Below are 27,662 nucleotides of genomic sequence, written 5' to 3' on the forward strand. Positions count from 1 at the left end.
GAGAAATAAAGAATGATTAGTGGTTCAATCTTCTATAGTTGAGAAAAGTGGCCAAAAATACTTTTACAAATAGCAGTGGATGTATGGAAGGCACTTACTCTTCAGTCTCCAGGGAATTGCACTTTGCCACATAATTACTGGGAATGTAGCCTTCTTTTCCTGATGCGATAGACTTTGCACGCCACCATTCTCCTGTCCTGTAACATAAGAAGCAATTCTTTAAGTTCCCAGGCTCTCCGAAACTGTTCCCTTTAAAGGACAAAGATTGCACTCACCATGTTCTTTCAGTAGATTTAGAGACACCCCTTACAAAAGAGGCACTATAGAAACAAATTGCTGATTGAGCAGATAATGAAAGCTTCCATTAAACAAATGACTTATACAAAAATAGACATTTTTCTTCAGCTATTCTGTGTAAGTGCATTCTTTAACTTAATATCACCCTAAATGCCTAGTTTGCAATATAGAGCTTATCTAGCAAAATTGGATCTCACATGTTTTCTTTTTAAGCAGAAGTGAAATATTGCACAGGGTAGTCCAAGATGTTTCAAGTATTACCATTATGTCCTGTTCTTATAATCCATCGATTTTCAGAACCATTTTTTCAATTAAACAGTTGTAGGTAATTGCAGCCTCTCAGCAGAAGTGAGTGCAGTTCAAAAAACAAACCTGAACAGGATGTCAGTCCATTGCAGGGCACATTATTACAGTCATACATGACAATATGAAGCCACAAATAAACTTAAGATGACCTTCTGTAGAATATGGAATCAAGCCCAAATAAGTGAAAAAAAACTGCACAAATATGGAGAGAAGTCCCACTCAAACAAAGAATTAAAAAAGATTCTTGTAATTTTGAGGCAGCTGTGCTATCAACAATGCCACTGTTTCTTCAGTTCCTAATGTCAGGTTATCTCTATATGAGTTTTCACCCATTAGCACACTTCTGTGTGATTTCATAACACTAGATTGCATGGTGGTGCAGTGTTTAGGTAGTTAAAATTTATAGTTTAGGAACAGTGTTAATATTAAGCATTTTGAACTTGCACACATTATGTTTAAATGTATTTTTGTTAAATGTTTGTCTGTTGGCTGTTAAGGACTAGTGGTTGCTGTTGCCCTTATAGTGCATGACTGCATTAATGTTTTATTTACATAAACTTCACCCAGTCAAATTCCAGGCAAATGATGTTGCTATAGCAATAAAGGAAATAAAAAGTTAAGTCAAGTGAAGTACGCTGAATCATTTCAGGAACTTTCCCTGATATTAGTGTATGTGTGTGCTGCCTGGCATCCCATTCAAGCCTGGTGTTTGCTTTTCCTTTATTGCCACTGGCAGTTAATTTCCTACAGTTCTACATTTGAAAAACAAACTGTTGGTTATTATCTCAACAACTACTGCATAATGCCCCCTTTGCTTAATTTGTTTCTGTTCTTATTAGGGACAATTAAATCCACTCAACCTCAATATAGGATCATGGGAAGACAGAACTTATGGCAAAAGCATAATATAAAGGCAGACACCAGCCCTTGATGGGATTATATACAATGCCAATGTGTAATTTGCAATAAATATAAAATCAACATGTCCTTTATATAAAACACCAGAGGAAAACATGCAAACTCTACAAACACTGTGAATGGACCAGAATCCTAATTTCAGCCGTGAAACAGCAGTGCTAGCTGTCATGTCACTTTTCTACCTAAAAAGTACACCAAAGTGTATAACTTCTTAAATCAGAAAAGATTTGCACATTTTAAATAGTTTTTACTTTACATATAGTATTAATCTATGATTAATACCAGGCCTAGTGTTACAAGCAGAGTTAAATAAGACCAAGATCAGGACCAGTGGTAGAGCCAGGAACAGGAGTACAACTAGGATGTGGAGATCTGCCAAAACTAAGATGAAGATCAGCATTAGATATAAAACAAAATTAAGAACAAAGACAAAAAGACAACTGTGACCAGAGCATTAACCATTATGAAAACCAAGACTACTAAAATACATGAGTAGTCTTAAGAAAAGGACCATGATGAGTATAAGGCCTTGCAGCAAAACTAAAATAAGGATCAGGAGCAGCCTGTAGCTGCAGTGTTCTTATTTTGAGTGAGTACTTTGAACAGGCCGAACCATGACTCTGAACAAACAGCTTACTTTGTAAGCACCCATGCCGGTTTACTGAGTTTACATATCTACTTTAAAATTCACAACAAGCACAAATTCTTAGCACAACCCCAATTTACTTAGGTGTAGAGCACAATCTGAGGTCAGCTAGAATCCTTAGTCTGAACACAGACTTTGAAAAGTAAAACCTAATTAGACAGCTACATTATTAAGAAATACAAATTAGCCACTGATTGAGAGATTTGTTTTACTGAAAAGCACTAGTCACGGTGGTGGTCCATGCCCAGAGTCAAGAATCCCAGTGCTGTTTGAATCATTATTAAGTTCTGGATTCTCTGAAGCTTATTTGCATGGGGTTTTCTGGGTTATTTGCATGGGGTTTTTCTGGGTTACTTACCACGCCACTAAACCTGAAATTTACTAATCATTATTGACTAAAACTAAAAATCTATAAAAAAAATACAAAGTAAAACAATGTATTACTTAGCATTCTACACTCATGATTAACAGAATAAAAATAAGCATTAAAAGTGATTCAGAACAAGCTAGCTTGAAGAAGAGATCTAAAAAGGCAGCTGATGAGCAGCAGGGAGTATATCGCTTGTCGGTGGTGTTCAGATCTGATTTCGCACATTGACAGTTGGATAATATCATACCACATCTAACAGTGCGTAGGAGAGGCAACCACTAACTAAAACTAACCTGACCCACTAAATTCAGTTAAGTCTGCTACATCTACAGAGGGTGTTTAAAACAAAGCCCCCACACCCTTGACAAGTTGTGTCAGTATGTTATTTATCTTGATTAATGATGATAAAAATGTTTCAGTAAATTATACAACATATTGATAACATTATATTTGAAAGTCATCCTGCATGGTGATTTAAAATCTAAAATAGACAAAACAACATGGCTGAAAAGTTTTCCTTATTGGTGACAGAAAATAAAAAGAGCACTAATGGAAAGATGAACACACTGTGCTGAAAGGTTTCTTCCTAACTTGGTAATAACATTTTGCAACACCAAGTAAGAGGAAGTCTAAATACTTTTACACTTCTTGTGCTATGCAAGCTGCTAATAATTTTCACTTGCAACTCCAGTTTAAGAACAAGTTCCCAAGAGATCCTGATAGTACGGAGCAAGTACCCTAATGAAAAGACAGAGGAAGTACCCTAAAGCACAAGAGTAAATGCAGCATATAATCATATCTCTATAGACATGAACAAAGTTTACAAAGTTTATTTTGTAAAATACTTTTTTAAAGCAGGTGGCACAGTGGTAGCGCTGCTGCTTCGCAATAAGTAGACCTGGGTTCGCTTCCCGGGTCCTGCCTGCGTGGGTTTCCTCCCACAGTTTAAAGACATGCAGGTTAGATGCATTGGCGATCCCTGGTGTGTGTGTGCCCTGTGGTGGGCTGGCACCCTGCCCGGGGTTTGTTCCTGCCTTGCGCCCTGGGATTGTCTCCCTGTGTTATGATATAGCAGGTTGGAAAATGACTGACTGCACTTTATAAAAGTTGATGCATTAAAATTATACATTTTTTAAGTAACTGTAAATTTATTTTAAACATCTATAACTTACATGCTTATTTGGCCACTCATACTGTATAAGAACAACGGGGAAATGTAAAAGCCCTCCCTGTTAATAATGAATACCTAAAATGAGATTCTGAGACACATTCTGTCTAAACATGACAACCAGACAATGTTAAAAATATATTTTCAAATGTATAACAATGAAATATTTACAAATGTTTGATTTAATTCAGTTCTCTTTGTCAGTCAGTCATTTTTTAACCTGCTTTGTCCTGAACAGGATTGTGGTGGGTGCTGGTGCCTACCCCAGCTAGCATAGGGCAAAAGGCAGGAAGAAACCGTAGACAAGGTGCCACTCTATCACAGGGTGAACACACACACACAAAACACCAACCACACACTATGGCCAATTTGGTATCACCAATCCATGTCTTTGGACTGTGGGAGGAAACTAGAGCACCCAGTGGAAACCCATGCAGACATGGGGAGAACATGCCAACTTCAGGTAGGGAAGACCTGGGTCACAAACCCTGGTCACCTTTTCTGCAAGGTAGCAGCACTTCCATTGCACCACTGTGCTGTCCCAATTATTTTTTGTCTGAAATGTGCTGTTTATCGAACATCCATGTGTTAACGGGTGTAGTGTTGGAGAAGTCCACAGTAATTATCTACCAGCACTGGTTTGGTGCTGTGGTACAAATTCCAGTTCAACATTTACTATTACATAACTAATGCCCCTACCATGCTCTCCAAAAATTCCCTCAACACGCAGTAGGAACCCCTAATTGGGAAGGTCACAAATTTAAGAGATAGTCAGGGTAATCACAACCCTGCTCTTTTTTAGAATCCACACATTTTTCATGCACTTTCCTTATCTTTTTAATTTCAGTTAAATATATCATACCACAATTGAAATCCCCCTAAATACCATCTGTTAAAAATATACTCAGATCAGATATTAGCTCATATCAGGTGGCACACAGGCCTACTTACACATCCACACGATGCATGTTTAACACTCAGAATAGACAACTGCATTAAACAACCTCTATAACCTCTCAGACAATGGTACAAAGTAACCAAACACTGTATAAGCTAAATAAAACTGAATATTAAATAGCAATAATTTTTTATTAATGTATTCCCATAGTAGACATGGTAGATAAACAGGTACTGTTTTATTTGTTCCCAGTGTAAATTTATCTTTTACAGAAACTGAAGAAATATAGAAATATTATAACAAACAACAGCAACCACACACCAAACACACACATGTATTACAAAAAGGAAGAAAACAAACTTCTGAGTGGGTTAAGAATAAGATAAGGATATATCATATATGATATAATTTAAAGTTTAAAAAATTACAAAAAAAAAAAACCAAAATGCTCGAAAGATGTTCAATATCAAATAAATTGTTAAACTTACTCTTCTAAGACTTTCAACTTCTCACCCTTCTTAAAACTCAAGTCCCCTTCATGAATGCCTTCATAGTCATAGATAGCGATAACTACATTGTCATAACCTGTGAAACAAAAAGAGATTTTATTTCTTTTCACATTAGTTTACTCTTCATAAGATAACACCATATAATTTCATATTATTTCCAAAATATGCTCTATTTAATTCTAAAATATAGATGCAGAGACCAATCTGATACATGGAAGTATAGCTCTTTATGGACTTAGATAATTAAATTATCATATCATGAGGTCTGCAGACTACCCTTAAATCATGGAGCCCAGGTGTATCACAACTATAAAAGCCAGAAATCAACTACACTAGTAAAGGCTGAAATGTCACAGTAGCAGAAAATTGTTTGCTAGAGTTCCTTAAAAAAAATTTAGATGCAGGACTCTGTGCGTACGCAAACTTCCATGTTCTTCCGCTACAAAAATTCCGATCAGTGTGAAAAGTAACGCAGGTGCACGCGCCTGCTGTCCCACCCCAATTCCTCCCAGAATTACGTCTTTTTGAATATGTAAATCAATATTAATAACCCTTAAGTTCTGTGAAAAGACAATGGCAAAACCACGAGGGAAAACAGAACAATTTCAGCGAATACCAAGTGGAGGCAAGGAAAGACGTACTATTTGTTGGTTTAAACAGTGGTATAAACAACAAAAGGAAGCTGATCGAGTGACACAGTGTGTCAGAGAAACTCGAAAGCTCAAGTTTACTAAGTCACACAGTGCCTGAAATAAAAAAGAAGTCGCATATCAAAGTCGCCGTGAAAAGGCGAGTCGTAGCCCACCGTCTGAGTGTCATATGTAAGCTTATTAGGGAACAGAGAAAAAAAAATAGGCACACAGTGGGGAAAAAGCAAGAAATGTCAACTTTAATCTCGAAATTTCCACTTTAATCACGTAGTTTATTTTGTCATTAAAGTAGAACATCATAAACTTAATCTTAAAATCGTTTAATTTACTAGTTTCTCAAATCGTAACTAAAGTAGTACGTTAAATGCTTTGTTTTGTATTTGATCTTCTATGTGCTCTATGTGTGTGAATCACTACGTGCTTCTTAAACCGGCTTTCTCTTCCTCCGACAGGACACAGAATCCATTCATGATATTACAGCTCTCTGAATAACTAAAATACTGAGATGTATACGTGATATCATTTTCATGATGATAGGAGTTAAAGCATGTTATTAAACATGGGAACACGGTGGCTCAGTGATTGTGAGCGACCTTCAATAAAATAATTTATTGAAGCAGTACTGTCTCTTTCAAACATACTAACCTCCAATTCCTGTCCTTCCTTTTCTTTCTCCAAATACCCAATCACCACACAATCAACTCTATAATAGACGTTAAGCCATCTGTAAACTTATAACGCCGATTCTTCAAAGCTTTTAAGGAACATTGAAATATCTTCGTAGTACATGTGTAATTATTCTGTCCTTCACGCCAGTCCCAGTGAAGCATACAGTGTGAGGCAGGAACAATCCATGAATGGAGCGCCAGATTCTTGCTAGCGTAGCGACACCGTGTCCTTTAATTATTAACAATATAGATTATTTAAATATAGTTAAAGTTTTATCTGTATAATATAATAAACATATTTTGCTGCATTTCATTATAAAAATGATATCGTCATCATATGTAAATACACACTTTTATAAAGTGGCTCAGGTTGTGCAATATTATAACTGGATCGCAAGTTTACAGTGAGGTAATTGTACTTATAAGTACAAACAGTTCTACAAGGAGCAGTTGATGGAGTGATTGACTGCATTTAGAGCTCTTGGGTTGAAACTGTTTCTGAACTGCGAGGTCCGTATAGTAAAGGTTTTGAAGTGTTTGCCGTCTGAGAAGCAGTTCAAATATGCAGCATGGCTGAGGCAGCATGTGCTTGATGCTGTATTCCGATAATTCTCTTTCCGATCAGCGGTATAGAGTAATATGGAAAAAGATGATCCGCTGTGCCAGCCCCTAACGGGAGCAGTTGAAAGAAGAAGAAGAAGGTGTAGTGAGAGTAACAACACTAAAGCAGCTATGGTATTTAGTTGCGCAACACTGTTCCCCACTGATAGAAGTTTTATTAGTAAGGTGTCGGCCTTCCTACCTGCCGAGGGAATACAGTTGCGTGCTGGTGGTTGCTGTCTACCTCCCGGCTAGGGCAAATGCTAACCAGGCGCTAGCGGAACTCTACGAGATCATCAGCAAACTGCAAATGATGCACCTCGAGGCATTTTTCATTATTGCTGGAGACTTTAATCATGCCAGCTTGAAGTAATTTCTCCCAAAATTCTCCCAGAATGTGAACTTTGCTACTAGAGGGGGAAGCTGTCTGGACAGTGTTTACACAAGTGCTTCTGACGCCTACAAGGCCCTACCCCACCATCACCTGGGCTGTTCAGATCATATCAGCGTTTTTATGGTCCTTGCATGCAAGTCCGTGCTGAAGCGCACTAAACCAGCCCGCAAGAGCATCAGAGTGTGGCAGGTTGGTGCGGTTTCAGCTCTCCAAGATGGCTTCGAATTGACAGACTGGGACATTTTCAGAGAGGCTGCTATGGATGGTGACTCCATCAAACTGGAGGAGTACACAGACTCTGTGACTGGCTACATCTCCAAATGCATTGAGGATGTTACTGTTACCAAGGATGTTACCACAAGAGCCAACCAAAAGCCCTGGATGACAAGAGAAGTGCACAAGCTGCTCAAGATCAGAAATGCAGCCTTCAGATCTGGAGACAAGGCCATCCTCAGGGTGACCAGAGCCAACCTGCCTCGTGCTATAAGGAGAGCTAAGTGGGCATACGTGCAGAAGATCAACAAACAATTCAGCAGCACCAGAGACACACATCGTATATGGCAGGGTGTTCAGGCAATTACAAACTACAAGCCCAACCCACACAGCAGTGATGGTGATGCCTCTCTTCTGGATGAGCTGAACAACTTCTTTGCACGGTTTGAGGTTCTGAACAAAGAGCCTGCGAGAAAAGCAACACCTTCCTCCACTGACCAAGCACTCTGTCGACTCTATCCAGGGTCAATCCACGCAAGGCTGCAGGACCTGACAAAATACCTGGTCTTGTGCTCAAAGAATGTGCCAGTCAACTGGCTGGTGTCCTCACAGACATCTTCAACACATCTCTGAGCCAGTTGTCAGTCCCAGCATGCTTCAAGTCGACCACCATCATACCAGTGCAGAAGAAGTCATCAGTGACATGCCTGAATGACTACCGACCAGTTGCACTCACACCAATTATAATGAAGTGCTTTGAAAGGTTAGTCAAGTCACACATAAAGACTAATCTCCCTGCCTCCCTTGACCCTCTTCAGCTTGCATACCGCTCAAACAGGTCAACTGAGGATGCCATATGCTTTGCCCTTCACCTCTCCCTGACACATCTGGATAAAAAAGACACATATGTCAGGATGCTATTCATAGACTTTAGCTCTGCCTTCAACACAATCATCCCTCCAAAGCTGATTATAAAACTGAGCAGGTTGGGCCTGAACACCACCCTCTGCAATTGGATCCTAGACTTCTTGACAGAGAGGCCCCAGTCAGTTCGGATGGGCCACAACACTTCCAGCATCATCACACTGAGCACTGGAGTACCGCAGGGCTGTGTGCTTAGTCCACTGCTGTTCACCCTGCTGACTCACGACTGCACAGCCACGCACAACACCAACCACATCATCAAGTTTGCGGATGATACAACAGTGCTGGGACTGATAAGCAGGGATGATGAAAGAGCATACAGAGATGAGGTGAAACGACTGTCCGCATGGTGTGAAGACAACAATCTATCTCTCAATGTCGACAAGGCAAAAGAGATAATCGTGGACTTCAGAAAATCACATCCTGCTCACATCCCACTCAGCATCAACGGTTTAGATGTGGAGATTGTTAGGAGTACCAAGTTCCTCGGTGTGCACATAACTGAGGAACTTACGTGGACACATAACACCTCGTCACTAATCAAGAAAGCCCAGCAGAAACTACACTTCCTGAGGCAGCTGAAGCAAGCACATCTTCCCCCTTCCATCCTCACCATGTTCAACAGAGGCACCATGGAGAGTGTACTGACCAGCTGCATCACTGTCTGGTATGGAAACTGCAACATATCCGATCGCAAGCGCCTGCAAAGGATAGTAAAGACAGCAGAGAACATTATTGGGGAGCCTCTCCCTTCACTACAGGACATATTTTACAAACGCAGTATCTGCAAGGCCTGCAGCATTGTGCAGGACCTCTTACACCACTCACATGGACTTTTCACACTTCTGCCATCCAAGAGAAGATATTGCAGCATCAAAGCCTAATCTGCCAGGCTGCAGGAGAGTTTTTACCCCCAAGCTGTTAGACTCCTTAACACCAGGCTGCCCCCTGGGACCTTCCACACGGCCTCAACCACCTTTAAAAACAGATCTTTTATACATGAAAACCACTGTCCTGCAAAGATGAGTGTGCATGTAGAAAAGAGCTGAGAATCTCATACTGACCTTTAAGTATTTAGACACTCTTGATATCCTTCTGCTGTGAAACATTCATCATTCAGACCTGTCATTGTTTATACACATCTTAAAGAACTATTATCATACACTGATAATTTCTGTATTATCTATATCTATTATTTATTATTTATTTATTTATTATATTACATATCTTACACATCAATATTTCTGCTACTTCTTTGTCCTATCTTTGCACAATGTCTTGTCTTGTTTGTGTTTTAATTTTTAATTTTTAAATTTTAATTCTACTTTTAATTTATTATTTGCACATCATGTTGTTACACTGTGGACCCTGAGCTTTGCAATTTCGTCAATCTAAATACTTGTATATGGTTGAGATGACAATAAAGTTCCCTTTGATTGACTCTGATTGATTTAAAATAATTTGACCATTCCGAGGACCATTATATTGTTAAAGGTTAATTACAATCAGATGCATTAAACTAATAAACAATATGCGGTTAATTTCAGTGTATTTATAAAGCCGCGTCAAGGATGTGGATCTGAAAAAGAAAGATAAACTACACAGGAACAGTAGCATTGCTTTGATGCTGGGTGCCGCCAGTCTGCAAAACCAAGCGGAGAACTTGGGTACGACAGGGTGTGAGCTACTGTGGAAATGTGCGTGGCTTTACACCAAGTTTAGGTTTTATACATCGCAATTTGAGCGTGGAAACGTTCGTACACAACATTTCTGTGCATACGCACCATTTATACATGAGGCCCCAGGTCTAGTGCTTGTCAGATCTGTCTGATATAAAAATAAACAATTCTTCTATGTTTACTTTGATGTTTACTTTTTATACCTCTCATTCCTGGACATTTTACTAAACACTTCACTGCACGCTCCTTTTCATTAATGTTGGATGTACAGTAGTGGCAACATGCTATACTATATACATTTTGATAGTTTCATCTCGTTGTTTATGTTTGCTGCTGTAGTAATACATTCAGTAATGAATACTGTACTTTGCTATACTTAACCACAGTAGGGCTCTTTCTGGAGAAACTTTATGTTCTTTCAGGCCACATCAAGTATATTATGCTTTCAGTGCTCTACGTCTACCTTGAATTTCACCCCAGTGGGCTAAGCCCAGTGTCCCTAAAGTAGGAGACACCCACAGAGCATACTCACCACAATCATCTTTACACTCACTTGTAAACAGAACCCTGGCCCAAAATACTTTAATTCCTCCACATGGAGCAGCTTCTTTGCTGCATTTCACTCACCTGCACAAAGCTAGTAGACTTGACATTTTTAAAGGTGATGTGTTCCATTTTGTTCACATCACCCTCAGCTCTGAATGGGTCCATTGCGCCCTCTAGATCACAGATGATTGACCATGGGACATTATTCCCAAATAGCAGAGGTTCAGCACTCAAGTGCCCAAATTAAATACAGTACTTGCTGTGACATCTTATCCGTGATATACATTTATACAGTGTATAGTGTATAGCACATTATTACACATTGAGCTACAGTTTGATATTTCTAGAAGACACTAATGTTATTACTAGCATTTTACACTTCTGATTTATTTTGGTGGCTCAACCAAACCACTACTATTTATAGAAGTTAAAGGGGAACTGCTGTCATGTCTGATTTCATTTTCTATTGCATCTTGCAAGACTGAAACAAAATGGCATTTTTATCAGTTTCAACCATTTTTTCTCTTAGTTATATAATGCTTTAGAGAAGAGGATTACATCCCTTCCTTAACTGAACAATACAAAATGACCTAAAGTAAGCCATATACAATAATTACAAGGGTGACCCATCAAAGAAAGAAAGAAAGAAAGAAAGAAATATTTTCTCCAATACTTACTGTCTTTTCCAGGGTTTGGTAAGCTGCCAGAAGGCTGTTGGGAAAATAAACATTTTGTGTTTATTTTATGCAAATTCCTACACATTTATCTAATATTGCAACAAATATTGGTTCTTTTCATCTGTTCTATTTATTTTACTCCATTCATCCATCCATCTCTTTTCTTATCATCTATTTCAAGATTAATTTTTGGGAGAATGGGGAATTTTAACGCCAATTTTAAAAAGACTGATATTAAAAAAGCAGCAAAATTTAAATTCCACCATTTATCATACATTTTAGATTTTCTGTACATAAGGTAAAAAAGGCTATTAACAGTGAATATCAGCTTCACCACAAGCATCATGAGATATTTAGTATAAACAGTAATCGGCCTGATTGTTATCTCTGTTTCACATTTCTAGGTATTTGGGTTCAAAGTTCAAGTTGGCTCTAGGTTTCCTTTTTGTGACACAATTTCAGCATCATTAACTATATTAAATCCAGTTAAATCATAATAGGAGTCCAATTAATGGATATGAAATGGAATAAGCACAGCAGTCTTTGAATGATGAAGGCAAATTATTCACAAATATCCTACTTCCTCATTTCCATAATTTGCATGATGTTTCTCGGAAGCAGAAGACAGATTGTGACATTCATCCTGTCAGCAATAAATGGGATTTTCTCTTTTAGTAATATGCAGCCATAAAGTGAAATTGAGGTAAAACTAGTGCATATGATATCTCTGTCCTTAACCTGAATTGTATTTTTACCACTGCAGGGTGGGCAGAACTAGTCAACAATCTAGCTGAACAAAATAAAACGTATTAAATCATAACTAAGAACTAGAAAGCAAACCTCACATGACTGCAAAACAAGTCTTATAAAAATGTTAATACAGAACTGACCAGTTTCAGATATTTGTAACTTGAAATCTATGAATCCCCTCTATGTCAAAATAGAGATTCTGCACCTTATTTGATTTGATATTAAACTTTTTTTGATAGCAAACTGTCATTTTGCATGACAATTGGGGTGACCCACAAATTCCAGTATCTACATTAGTAAAAAAACTTGGTATGGCCACATACTTGTTTTATTTTATATCCATTCACAATTTAAAAGTGGATTAGCTTGAATTCACTCATATGTGCTCAAAAGAATTACTTCTGAATTCTTTGAAATCCCTTCAGATATTCTGATGTCAAAACTTCCACACATGATGTACAATTCAATTGTCTTGGTGTTCAGTTCTGCAAGATGCCAAGCTTTTGTGGGTTCTCCACTATTTTTGGTCCTCTTGACCCGAAAACCCCTAATTTTTAATCCATTTTAGACCACATTTTAGCAGGAAAGTACACCCTTATGATAAAGAATAAACCAATGAGTGTCTTCAGCAAAGATCATCAGAAGGACTTGTGCCTGCTACATTAATTGACCCCAGAGGCTCACCCCATAATTGGGTATGAGGATTCAAAATGACCCTTTTGCACAAAATATTTTTAAAATGTGCATCACTGATATAGGCGTGTGGAGTGCTGCTTTATACTATTTAGGTTGCTAATCACAAACACTGTAATATTTTTATTTGATTCTTTACCAGTGGTCCTAGACCTATAAGAGCCACTACCATAACGTTTTAAATATACTGTAAGCATGTAGAGCAGGGATCTCAAACTCCAGTCCTGGAGGGCTGCAGGTTTTCATTCTAACCCTTTTCTTAATTAGTGACCCATTTTTGTTGACGGAGGGTATTGTTTTAAACTATTTCAACTTCAGTGATTATGAATATGATGTTGTTTTTGATTACTGATCCTTTATTAGGGATCTAGTCCCTTACAGACCTATATCAGAGAGTGAAAAATGACAAAATTCTATTATAGTCACAAATTTTTGCCCTTAAACATTTAAATTGAAGAACACAAATTATGCACACTCTAAATTAGGATGTATTATACTAACTCAGACTATTTCATTATTTCAGACCTAATTTTGGCTAGGTGCATTACAGTATTTAAAAAATCTGCCTCTCCGAATCAAATATAAAATAAATAACAAGAAACTGTGCAGTGTGAACATCATAATAAAAAATGCACCACTGTTGGTAAAATGGTCAGCACAATACTACGTATATGAAGGTGTGTATTTCATCCTGCTAATGTACTTTTATTTCTGGAAAAGTGCCTTATAGTAACCTATTAAAACAACCAGATGTATATTCTGGAGGTGTATTGATTTTATAATGCATATTTTCTTGGTCTTTGTTTTTTTTTTTAACGTAGTCACAAGAGATGCACAAGCCAGTGTGTTTCTTTGTGCCAATCCCAAGTCTGGAAAAATGGGGTTACATCAGGTGTAAACTTTTGTCAGATCAATATGCGGACAACAATACAGAGTTCGGTCGAGTCATGTGTTAACAATGGCTGCCACCTGTATGTGCCAGCAGGGTGCTGGTGGAAATTAGATACTGTTGACTGAAGTAGGTGAAGAAGAGGGGGAAGGCATGTCTGGATGCAAGGGGAAAGGAGGAAGGGTAGGAGAGTGGAAGTGAGGGTAGGAACTTTGAATGTTGGCAGTATAACTGGTAAAGGGAGAGAGTTAGGTGATACAGTATGATGGAGAGAAGGAAGGTTGGTATATTGTGCATGCAAGAGACCAGATGGGAGGGGATTAAGGACTGGTGTTTCTGAGATTCAAATTATTCTACCATAGTGTATATTGGAGGAGAAATGGGGTAGAGGTTATCCTAGAGGACAAATATGTCAAGAGTGTTTTGGAGGTGAAAAGAGTGTCTGTCAGAGTGATGATTAAGCACCTGGGAACTGAAGGTGTGATGAGAAAAAAGATTTCTAGAGTGAAGAAGTGGTGAAGAGTGTACCCAAGGAAGAGAGACTGGTGATTGCAGCAGATTTCAATGGACATGTTGGTGAAGGGAACAGAGGAGATGAGGGCGTGATGGGTAGGAATGATGTCAAGGAAAGAAAGGACAGATGATAGTTTATTTTGCAAATAGGATGGACATGTCTGTGGAATATACATATTTTAAGAATAGGGAGTAACATAGGGTGATGTGCAAGAGCGGAGGAAGAGGCACAGACGTAGATTCCTATGCAGGACAGCCAGTCTGAAGGAGGTTGGAGACTGCAAAGTGATGGGAGGGGAAATCATAGTTAGGCTGATAAGGATGGTGGTGTTTAGGATGACACTGGAGATCAAGAAGAGGAGGAGAGTGAGGGCAAAGCCAATGATCAAATGGTGGAAGTTGAAAAAGAAAGATTATAAGGAGGTAGAGTTCAGGGAGGAGGTAAGGCAGACACAAGGTGCCAGTGAAGAGTTACCAGATAGCTGGGCAACTACAGCACAAGTGGTATGGGAGACAGCTGGAAAGGTGCTTGGCGTGACATCTGGACAAAGGAAGAAGGACAAGGAAACCTGGTGGTGAAATGGGTAAGTATAGTAGAGGAAGACGTTGGTGATGAAGAAGAAGCTGGATAATTGGAGAGGTGAAGAAAGTAGGCAGGACTACAAGGAGATAGCAAAGGCTAAAGATAAGGCGAATGAAAATTTGTCTGAGAGGTTGGACACTAAATAGGAAGAAAAGGCCCTTTTCCAATTGGCTAGGCAGAGGGACCAAGCTGGGAAACATGAGCAACAGGTTAGGAATTTAAAGGATAATGATACAAACCAAGTCACAAGCGAGGAGAGTGTATTGAATAGATGGAGTGAGAACTTTGAGAGGCTGATGAATGAACAGAATGAGAGAGAGAAGGTTGGATGACATGGAACCAGAAAGTTTAACTGATTAGCAAGGAGGAAGCAAGGACAGCTATGAAGAGGATGAAGAATGGGAAGGATGCTGGTCCAGATTACATACTTGTGGAACCATGGAGCTGTTTAGGAGTGATGGCAGTGGAGTTTTTAACCAGTTTGTTTAATGCAATCTTGGAAAATGACAGGATGCCTGAGTAGTGGAGAAGAAGTGTACTGATACCAATTTTTAAGAATACGGGTGATGTGCAGCATTGTAGTAACTACAGAGTATTCAAATTGATCAACCACAGCATGAAGTTATAGGAAAGAGTAGTGGAAGCTAGGTTAAGAAGTGAGATGATGATTAGTGAGGAGCAGTATGGTTTCATGCCGGGAAAGAACATGATAGATGCAATGTTTGTTCTGAAGGTGTTGATGAAGACATAGAGGGAAGGCCAGTAGGAGATGCATTGTATCTTTGTGGACTATATAGCATATGACAGGGTGTCTAGAGTGGACTTGTGGTTTTATATGGGGATGTTGGGAATGGCAGAGAAGTATGTAAGACTTGTAAAGGATTTGTACGAGGGAAATGTGACAGTGGTGAAGTCTGCAGTAGGAGTGACAGTTGCATTCAATGTGGAGGTGGGATTACATCAGGGATTGGCTCTGCACTCTTTCTTAATTGCAATGGTGATGGATAAATCGAAGGCAAGACTAGACAGAAGTCAACATGGATTATGATGTTTGGAGAAGACACTGTGATCTGTAATGACAGTAAGGAGCAGGTTAGTGAGACCTTGAAGTGGTGGAGATATGCCCTAGAGAAGAGAAGAATTAAGGTCAGGTGGACTGAGACAGAATACATGAGTGTGAATAAGAGGAGGTCAGAGGAATGGTGAGGATGCAGGGAGTAGAGCTGGCTAATAGTGGATGAGTTTAAATACTTGGGATCAACAGTACAGAGTAACGGAAGATCTCTGTGGAAGAGGGGTAAATAAGAAAGTGCAGGCAAGGTGGAATGAGTGGAGAAGAGTGTCAGGAGTGATTTGTGAGACCAGCTATATTATATGGGTTGGAGATGGCGGCACTATTGAAAAGACAGGAGACAGATTTGACATGTACAAAGGAAAGATGCTGGGTATATTGGGAGAAGGATGCTAAGGATAGAGCTGCCAGGCAATGAGGATATTTATGGATGTGGTCAGAGAGGACATGCAGGTAGTGGATATGACAGAGCACAATGCAGAGGACTAGAAAATATAGAAACAGATGCTCCGCTGTGGTGACCCCTAACAGGAAAAACAAAGAAGAAGATTTCATGGTTGTTTTGTTTGGTTTATTCAAAGTCAAGAAGTGCAGGTTATTTGTCTGTCTGTTAATAACTAACTTTCTGTTAATGTAAACATGAGAGTGTTTAGGTTTAAGAGATGCTTAAGCTCCAGAACCAAATCAAGCATCCTGTTTGTATCTTTGCCATTTGGTTTGATTAATGTTTTCTATTATGCCATATTAGGATGTGTTAATTCTATAGCAAGTTCACCCTAAGATGTGCACTATACCCTATAATAGCCAATCATGTTCTAACTAAAACATCCGGACAAAGTGGTATAAATATAAATAATCTTATTACCATTTCACCTATAGATGTGCACTGTATTAGAACTATAACAACAGATCATAGACTATAGCTCTGCTAAATATTAAAGCAAAGCGACTTTCCTTCACTAAGTGAGACATGGTTCAGTTCAGATGGTGTGGCAGTATAATTGAAACAGCGCCTCCAAATTATAGCTTTGCTCATTCGGTTCGCCAAGGCAAAAAAAGGTGGCGGCTTAGCAAGTATTTACGCAAGCCGATTAAATGGTAAAAATGCCAGTTTTGGTACTTTCATGTCTTTTGAGTATATTGCTGTTGTTACTTATGGAGTCTCCCAGTCTCTCGTATTGACCTCCAAAATGCATCTTTTATTGAGGAATTCTCAGACTTAGTATCTATAATAATAACTAACTGTGACAGGTTCCTAATTGTAGGCGATTTTAATATTCATGTCAAATCCTGTGTGACATGAAAGCAAGAGAATTCCTGAGCATACTGCACTCTTTTGATTTGAGTGAGCATGTCAGTCAGCCCACACATAAGGAAGCTCACACGTTGGATTTAGTGATTTCAAAAGGATTAAAAGTTGACGTGAGGTAGGTCAAGGATGTAGGTATATCTGACCATTTTTGAAAATTATTTAATGTAGTAATGTAATAACTACAACTAATGAAAAGCATAATTGTTAAAAAATGTTATTTTGATACATCTGTAGCTTTACTGTTTGTTAATATTCTAAACAATCAGTCCGTTTGTAGTGCTTACCTTAATAGTGCCAACAGTGTAAATAGTAAGGTAGAACATTTTTATGCTATGGTTAGCACTGCAGCTGACATAGTGGCCCCTGAAAACACTGTTAAGAAATCCTCCAGCACTTTTATACCATGCAAGACCCAAAGAGAGCCTGAGTTAAAGAGAACATGCTGGAGAGCTGAGCATAAATAGAAAAAATTTAAGAAAAAAAATTAAAAAAATAAAAGAATATAACAACATAGTCCTCCTTGAGAGGCAGTCTTATTTCTCCAAAACTATAAATGATAATGCTAGTAATTCAAGAGTTTTATTTTTAACTATTGCTCACCTTTTAAACCCAGCTTACTCAATGGAATGCCTTTTAAAAACTATTAGTTAAACTTGTGAGGCTTTTGCTATATTTTTTAAAAACAAATTATATTAGAAATAATGTAGTACATCCTCCCACAGTTAATCCAACTGAATCCCAACATATCAATTAAACCGAGTTAAATTCTTTTACTGGAATAGTTCGGCCTGAACTACATAAAATAATTTCATAGTTGAAACCCTCCACCTGCATACCTGACCTAATGTCCTTATACTTGTCCTTGAAATTAACATACTCATTATAACATGCGGGGGTCTTCCCTGACTGTCTAAAGACTGCAGTTGTTAAACTCCTGCTCAAGAAAAATTCCTTTGTCTAACAATTTTAGACCAATTTCTAACCAGCCTTTCTTAAGTTTTAGAAAAGGCAGTTATTAAGCAGCTTAATGATTACCTGAATAAGCATTATAATCTTGGCAAGTTTCAGTCAGATTTTAGAACAACCCATAATACAGAAACTGAGCTGGTTAAAGTAGTGAATAATCTGCATCTTAATACAGACAGAGGCCACATATCTGTTTATGTTCTCTTAGACCTGAGTGCAGCATTTGACACCATATACCTTAGTACTCTTATAAATCATCTTAGACAATGGGTGGGACTCTCTGGCAGCGTCTTAAATTGGTTTCAGTCTTACTTAACAGGTAGAAAATTCTTTGTTAGTTGTGGTCATTGTACTTCGAGACTCATGATATTGTATATGGTGCACCACAAGGATCTATTCTGGGTCCTCTGCGCTTTTCAATTTACATGCTTCCATTAGATCAGATTATCTCAAAACACAAGGTGAGCTTTCACAGCTATGCAGATGACACACAGCTTTATTTACCAATTGGCTCTCTGATCCAATGTCTTAGCAGTATTTCTGAATAGATTTGTAGTAATTTCTCAAACTAAATAAGGAAAAAAACAGAAATCTTAGTGATTGGCAAATATGGATATAGAGAAGGGCATTAGAAATAAACTTGATCCCTTAGGTTTAAAAATAAAGGCTTAAGTAAAGAATTTAGGGGTAATCATTGACTCTGACCTAAACTCTAAATCTCATATTAACCATATTACAAGGACTGCATTTTTTCACTTAAGGAATATAGCAAAAGTTGGACCTCTTATAACTGTACAAAACACTGAAAAAAGTATTCACTGGTTTGATTTTAGTCAATTAGGTTAATGCAATGCACTCCTAATACGATTACCCAAGGAAGACATCAATTGGTTACAATTAGAATAGAATGCAGCAGCCAGAATCTTAACTAGAAAAAGAACAATTCAGCACCTCACTAGTATTAATGCATTGGTCATTCAGAATTGACTTTAAAATACTACCAATGGTTTATAAAACATTAAACAATCTTGCTCCGTCCTATATTTTGGAATGCCTATCCCCCTACACTTCAACTCGCTTATAATTCATAGAGCCAAGGTTAAAAGAAGTGGTGAGGCAGCCTTTTGCTTTTATGCATCTAAAATCACTTTATTTATAGAGATTCGCCAGGCTAATATTTTGTGTAACATTTTTAAAAACTGCTAAAAGACTATTATTTTAGTATGGCTTTCTCATAGTTACATTTCAGATATATTTCTAATACACTATATGGATACAGAGTTATCATATTCTTCAGGGATCTGCAATCTGTACAAATCCCCACTATTCTCTGCCGTCTTTCCTGGTTCTTCTGTGGTGGCAATTTTGATCACCACCACCTGATCAAGGCACCATGTAGCCCCCTGAGATGACGGAATGAAGGTGGGTGTCTCAGCTGTCCATAAGACCAACTTCATCAAATCCTATCATGTGAAACATGAAAACTAAGAGGTCTGATTTAGGAAATTTATGTTAGGTAGTCTTCGGCAGTCTTTTGGCATTGGAACCCCAGCAGACTGTTTTTATTCTGCAGCCTAAATAGAGGTTTCTTTTGTGTTTTCTGTCCATCTTACCTTGTTATGTTGTTACTTATTCTTTAATATATTGCCTTATCTTAACTGTTTTTAATTTTTTGTAACTTTCTCTTTGACAACCTGTAAAGCACTTTGTGCTACATTGTTCTATGAAAATGTATCATATAAATAAATGTTGTTGATTATTGAAAAATTACATATTTTCATGGTGCTTTCTAAATGTTTTATCATTGAATCTAAACAGACCTTAAGGAGTCATGCAAAATCTAAATGGAAATATGATAAATATGAATACATGTTTGTCACAGCATTTAAACATTACAAATAGCTTGAAAACACATCTGAAAGTGTCATATCTAGTTTCAGAGACTGGAAGCTACCCCTCTTGCTCAGACTGGTGTCACACAGGTTACCTGGGCCCATGGAGGGCTAATTGGTGTTTGTTTTCTGTTGGCTTCAGTTGCTCCTGATGTACACCTTTGCATAGGATGCAGAGTCGGTTCAAGCAGTGGTATTAAGATTGTCACTGGGATAATCTCCACATAATAATGTAGAAAAAGAGGCCACCAATAAATAACCATCTTTTTTGGTATTGTGCAAATGTATACTAACATCTTATATCTCAGCTTTATTTTTTCTATTTTTATTACAATAGACATCCCAGACTTGATCTCCCTTTTGCCCTAAATCACTTCTAACCTGTCAATTTAATGAATAATAATGCTGTATGTAAGGGGTGTATCATCAGCCAATGCAGATCAGTTTTCACAACTTAAACATGCTATTACAGTACATTGTTGGCAAATAAAGTGGGGCACATAAAGTATGAAAAATAAATGTACCCTTTGACAACAAGAATATCATGAGACATGCTGCTACTGAAACAGCAGATGGGATTTCTGGGTGTTTCAGTAAGTTAAAAGGGATCTGAATGCACAGTAGTGTATGGCATTATCTGACACAAGTGACTTTAGGACTCTTAGGCAATAAAGCAACTCCTAAGACCATGGTATTCATTTGGTACCTATCCTTATATGAAAAAGAAAACTATAATCTAACCATTTTTTCCATTATTAAAAATACAGTATAAAGAGTTAAAATGATGAACATAAGAGAGTTTGTCTACCATTCCTTTTAAAAATCACTCCATTATCAATTGTATAACAAAGACTATCCATATGTTGGTCTCTTATCAATCAATCAATCAACGTTTATTTATACAGTATAGCACATATTCATACAAAAAATATGTAGCTCAAAGTGCTTTACAAAATGAATAGAAAAATAGAAGACACAATAAAAAATAAACATAAGTCAACATTAATTAACATAGAATAAGAGTAAGGTCCGATGGCCAGGGTGGACAGAAAAACAAAAAACTCCAAAGGCTGGAGAAAAAATAAAATCTGTAGGGGTTCCAGACCAAGAGACCGCCCAGTCCCCTCTGGGCAATCTACCTAACATTAGTCAAATAGTCCTCTTTGTATTTAGGGTTTTCATGGAAGGACATGATGATGATGGTCACGTAGACTTCTGGCTTTCAGTCCATCAATGTTGGTGCATCACCAATCCTATTAGCACTAGATATGGTCCAAGTCCATCACTGTACCCACTCTTTCTCTCTCTCTCTCTATCACACACACACATTAACCCACACAGTCATGGTAAGAGTGTGCAAACTAAATAAAGATAGTGGGTGGATTGTGATTTGAACCCAGAACTATGAAGCTGTGAGGCAACAGTTTCACTCATCTACCCAACTTTTTGAAAAAAACTGTCTGTGTGTATATATACATGCACATTATATATACAGTGCATCCAGAAAGAATTCACAGCGCATCACTTTTTTCACATTTTGTTATGTTACAGCCTTATTCCAAAATGGATTAAATTCATTTTTTTCCTCAGAATTCTACACACAACACCCCATAATGACAACGTGAGAAAAGTTTACTTGAGATTTTTGCAAATGTATTAAAAATAAAAAAATTGAGAAAGCACATATACATAAGTATTCACAGCGTTTGCCATGAAGCTCAGAATTGAGCTCAGGTGCATCCTGTTTCCCCTGATCATCCTTGAGATGTTTCTGCAGCTTAATTGGAGTCCACCTGTGGTAAATTCAGTTGATTGGACATGATTTGGAAAGGCACACACCTGTATATATAAGGTCCCACAGTTGACAGTTCATGTCAGAGCACAAACCAAGCATGAAGTCAAAGGAATTGTCTGTAGACCTCCAAGACAGGATTGTCTCGAGGCACAAATCTAGAGAAGGTTACAGAAAAATTTCTGCTACTTTGAAGGTCCCAATGAGCACAGTGGCCTCCATCATCCATAAGTGGAAGAAGTTCAAAACCACCAGGACTCTTCCTAGAGTTGGCCGGCCATCTAAACTGAGCGATCGGAAGAGAAGGGCCTTAGTCAGGGAGGTAACCAAGAACCTGATGGTCACTCTGTCAGAGCTCCAAATGTCCTCTGTGGAGAGAGGAAAACCTTACAGAAGGACAACCATCTCTGCAGTAATCCACCAATCAGGCCAGTATGGCAGAGTGGCCAGATGGAAGCCACTCCTTAGTAAAAGGCACATGGCAGCCCGCCTGGAGTTTGCCAAATGGCACCTGAAGGACTCTCAGACCATGAGAAACAAAATTCTCTGGTCTGATATGACAAAGATTGAACTCTTTGGTGTGAATGCCAGGCGTGACGTTTGGAGGAAACCAGGCACCGCTCATCACCAGGCCAATACCATCCCTACAGTGAAGCATGGTGGTGGCAGCATCATGCTGTAGGGATGTTTTTCAGTGCCAGGAAGTGGGAGACTAGTCAGGATAAAGGGAAAGATGACTGCAGCAATGTACAGAGACATCCTGGATGAAAACCTGCTCCAGAGCGCTCTTGACCTCAGACTGGGGCGAGGTTCATCTTTCAGCAGGACAACGACGCATAAGCACACAGCCAAGATATTAAAGGAGTGGCTTCAGGACAACTCTGTGAATGTCCTTGAGTGGCCCAGCCAGAGCCCAGCCTTGAATCCGATTGAACATCTCTGGAGAGATCTTAAAATGGCTGTGCACCGACACTTCCCATCCAATCTGATGGAGCTTGAGAGGTGCTGCAAGGAGGAATGGGCGAAACTGGCCAAGGATAGGTGTGCCAAGCTTATGGCATCATATTCAAAAAGACTTGAGGCTGTAATTGCTGCCAAAGGTGCATCGACAAAGTATTGAGCAAAGGCTGTGAATACTTATGTACATGTGATTTCTCAGTTTTTAAATTTTTAATACATTTGCAAAAATAAACTTTTTTCACGTTGTCATTAAGGGGTGTTGTGTGTAGAATTCTGAGGAAAAAAATTAATTTAATCCATTTTGGAATAAGGCTGTAACATAACAAAATGTGGAAAAAGTGATGCGCTGTGAATACTTTCCAGATACACTGTATACTGTATGTATATATATATATATATATATATATATATATATATATATATATATATATATATATATATATATATATATATATATATATATATATATGAAGCTTTTAGGCTGCACATTATACATTTTCTTTTCTGTAACACTGCCTCTATTGGCTTCCTTTTTACTTGTCCAGGAGAGTTTGGTTTGTGGTTCACAAGTGCTCCACACAACCTAGTAACAGCTAAAGGCATAGGGAAATAAAAAAAAAATGTTGGGATGGTTGTTAATAGCAGGATTTCCAACAAAAATTCCCACCAAACAACACATATATATGGATTCCTACTTACTGTCTTATTACCAGACGTGGGATCTTTCACATAATGAGCTTGAGGAGATTTACGTACTGGATCTGTTTTTGAGCTCTTGTTACCACTGGATTCATGGTCATCTTTCGATTTAACACATCCCATTTTCCTGAAAACCAAAACAGGAGACAAAATGTTTAATATTCTGTATCTGTCAAAGAAAAGAACTGAACTGGTAATTCTTTGAACATTTCAATGAAAATTTTCTTCATATAATTTACCCTTAGATTTAACTTTGGCATGAGCAATTATTTGTTCAATTGCGCTGTGATCAATTCTGTTGTTAAGAGAGGAGTTGTCTTAGCATTGATAGCAGCTGTTGTGGCACTTTACAAGCATAATGAAAAGATTTAATGACATGTACTGCCTGATAGTAAGAGAAGAAAGAACAACATCACTACAATTACCAATCATCTCTGAAAGGCAAAACTCATTGAATCACTCAAATTTGACTTTATATCACAGGTTGATTTGTATCTTTAAATTGGTTTAGTTTGTGTGAGTGTGCCTTGTAATGGACTGGTACTGCATGCAGGGACTGGTTTCTGGATTCTTGCCATTGCTGTCTAAAGTATCTATCTATCTATCTATCTATCTATCTATCTATCTATCTATCTATCTATCTATCTATCTATCTATCTATCTATCTATCTATCTATCTATCTATCTATCTATCTATCTATCTATCTATCTATCTAATCCAAAAATTAAAACAACTTTGCTGCTTCAAGACAATGTAATTGTGTAAATAACTGCATTCACAACATGTTCTTTATTGACAGGGGTGGCATGGTGGATTAGCAAGTAGCATTGCTCTCTTATAGTAACTTAAATCCCAGCTGGGGCTGGCTTCTTTATATGTTCATTTTGTTACATAAGAACATACATAAGAAATCTGACAAATGATAGGACACCATTCCGTCCATTAAATCTGTTTGTTTAGCTAATAGCTAATCTCATTCAGATTCTTCTTAAAGGTTGTCTAGGTTTCTGCTTCAACTACATGTTTTTAAAGTTTGTTCCCCTTAATTTCCACTTATGTCCTCGAGTACGTGATTCACCCTTAAGCCAAAAAATGTTGCTGGGTCTACTTTATCAATGCCTTTCTGGATTTAAAAGATCCCCATACTGTCTCCTCTGCTTGAGAGTAAACAGGTTTAATCCTCCAGTCCATCAGAGTAGGACATGTCCTTAAGTCCTGGGATGCATTTGGTTGTCATTCTCTGCACAGCTTTAAGTGCTGCTATGTCTTTCTTGTACCTTGGTGACCAGAACTGCACAAAATATTTCAGTTGCGGTCTCACTAGTGCATTATATAATTTGTAGCATAACGTCCCTTGACTTAAATTCAAAAGTTATAACTCAACATTTTATTTCTGTGCACTGCTTGGTTGATAAAAATGTTGTGTCAATGTTGCATTTTTACCACAAATTTCCTCCCACAGTTCAAAACCATGCAGTGCCACACATTTGGCCCAGTATAAGTATAGGAATATAAATGATTATGGTTTGTGATAGGGTTGGTTTCTTGTCTATTAATAACAGAATATGTTACGGAACCCTTTGATACTACAATGGAAAAATCAGATTCAGAAAATGGTATTTATCTGTCCTTTCACATACTGTGCATTGTCCATAAATAACATGTGGTTGGTGTCTGGTAAATAAATGGCACAGGTATGGCACATAAAGAACAGTAAATAATCCCCCCATGTTATGTGTAAAAAATGAAATGAAAATGAAAACATCACAGTCAATAGAAATCATTTGTGTTATATTTAGCTTAATTCATCCATCCATTATCCAACCCGCTATATCCCAACTACAGGGTCACAGGTAGCCAATCCCAGACAACACGGGGGCAAGGCAGGAAACAAACCCCATGCAAGGTGCCAGCCCACCACAGGGTGCACACACACACACACAAAGCACAATTTAGGATCACTAATGCACCTAACCTGCATGTCTTTGGACTGTGGGAGGAAACCAGAGCACCTGGAGGATTCCCATGCAGACACGGGGAGAACATGCAAACTCCATGCAGGGAGGACCTGGGAAGTGAACCCAGGCCTCCTAACTGTGAGGCAGCAGCGTTACCCACTGTGCCACCATGCCACCCTAGCTTAATTCATCTTGAGAATGTTAAAAATTTCTGCAGCTCTAACAGCTGATTCAAACACAATATACAAACAAAACATGTTTGAATTTGTGCCTTCCTATAGGACACAACATTATACCTTGCCTTACAAATGCACAACTACTGCACAATTAAATTAGAAACACAAATTGTCCACATACTTCCATTTCAATGGAAAGTATACCAGATTCAGTCAGGTTCTCTCCATGGAAGATAGGAGTTTATTTTTTATAACACTTGTTACAACAGATGGAGTGTTAATTTCATCTAATAATGATTTATCTATAATTAAAGAATGAATTAATCTTAATTTTATGTGTAACACCTTTCATAGAAGGCACCAATAAAGCACTCCATTCTAAGTTCATACTAAGTTAACTGATTCTTTAAAACTAATCCAAGATGTGTGCATGCTCCTGCTGTGGTCTAGAGTTCATTCAACCTCTTGTATCCAGTGCTGTGAGGATATACTCTAGCTCTCCACCGACTGGGTTCATAATCCAAACGAATCCAATGTTACTGCATGATTGAAAATTTTGAATTAATTTTTCCCCAACAACAGACCTGACTGTAGACTGATTTATAGGTGTTTTCACATGTAATGCAAAAAGTTCCTACTGTCGCCATCATACAGTATTTGCCGGTCTGTGTGCATGAAACAAATCATCTCCTGGAGGGTTGATTTTATTGTAATTCATAACACTTACTCTTCTTGAAGAATATTTGCCATGAAAATTCAGTTTTCATTGAGATATCTTGAATAGAGGGCACTGTAGAAGTGTTCCATTAATCTTCCATTAAAATGCATCATTGAATTTTCAAACTTGTTTCAATTAAAACAGAGAAACATTCTGTGTGACTTCAATTATGGATTAAGTTCATGTTTCAAATCTTGACAGAGGTCATTCCAACTTTTTGTGTTTTGTTTATTTTCTACTTTCGTCTATCCAGTTGTTGCTCCTGACTGCTAACCGGATTCCCAGTACAAATTACAAACAGCGTGTGTAAATGATGGCAGTAGCTTGTGTGGACCTCTGCCATACCTGTTTGCTTGTTCTTTTTCTTAATATTAGGTAAAAGAGAAAATCTTTGCGAAAATAAAAGTAAAAATTGCAAGAAATTTAACTTATCTACAAATGCATGGAAGAGAAAACAAACTCCCTAAGCGTGGCTCTGTGTGTATTAAGCATACAGTGAATAAACTTCTCTTCAGTATTTGGATTATACTGAAAACAACCTCACTGGCGCATTATCTTCACATTATGATTCAATATTTCTTTTGACACTAAATTTGGCATTACAATGACTTGCTCTGCTTCATGTACTGTAACTTGAGATTTTAGCATTAATTTTGCCTCTGCACTGAATACTTCTTTAAAAAGAAAATAAACAAATTGAATGAAAATCTGGTGTCTATGAAAGCTCTTTTAGACACCACATGACTTACCTGGCCTCCGTTTTTAACTATATGATATTATAAAATGCTATTTAAAAGCATGTATTTTATGTACTTTTCTAATATGTGTACTGTTATTGCTGTTTTTGAATATGTCTCATTGTTAACAAGAATATTTATTAAACAAAAATGGGATAACTGACTCTTTCAAAATAGTTAACCGAGCCTCTAAATGCACCTAAATGTTTAGACATGATAATTTTTTTCCAACTTGTTTTGATCTTTGAAAATAAACCATACTCGATTCTACGTGTTGCCCTTAAAGGTGGTGAGTATTACAGTATATTGGGAAAATGTACAAAGCCATTCATACTTCCATATTTTGTTGACTACTGTTGCTGAAAAATGACGTTCATATGTGTGAAGGTGAATAAACAGAACTATTTATGTAAATAAACTATAACAAAAGAACTGTATTAATTAATGTCTTAGTAGAAACGTTGGAATTATAAAACATAAACAATTTG

The 27,662-nt window shown here is 37.8% G+C and overlaps 1 protein-coding gene across 4 annotated transcripts in view; it reads right to left on the reverse strand.

Annotated features, from left to right (window-relative positions):
• Positions 1 to 27,662, reverse strand: part of hck (HCK proto-oncogene, Src family tyrosine kinase) — a 128,675-nt gene that overhangs the window by 53,908 nt on the left and 47,105 nt on the right. For 2 of the 4 annotated variants that reach the window (XM_039734406.1, XM_039734405.1), the window contains exons 2-5: positions 23,642 to 23,711; positions 11,464 to 11,497; positions 5,092 to 5,188; positions 99 to 197 (exon numbers count right to left, since the gene is read on the reverse strand). In XM_039734406.1, the coding sequence (XP_039590340.1) occupies positions 99 to 197; positions 5,092 to 5,188; positions 11,464 to 11,497; positions 23,642 to 23,707 (296 nt within the window). In that variant the 5' untranslated portion in view covers positions 23,708 to 23,711. Of the gene's footprint in view, positions 1 to 98; positions 198 to 5,091; positions 5,189 to 11,463; positions 11,498 to 23,584; positions 23,712 to 27,662 lie in introns of all 4 variants that reach the window. The other 2 variants (XM_039734404.1, XM_039734403.1) reach the window with 1 other exon arrangement.

This window comes from Polypterus senegalus, chromosome 14 (genome assembly GCF_016835505.1).
Source record: "Polypterus senegalus isolate Bchr_013 chromosome 14, ASM1683550v1, whole genome shotgun sequence".
NCBI lineage: Eukaryota > Metazoa > Chordata > Cladistia > Polypteriformes > Polypteridae > Polypterus > Polypterus senegalus.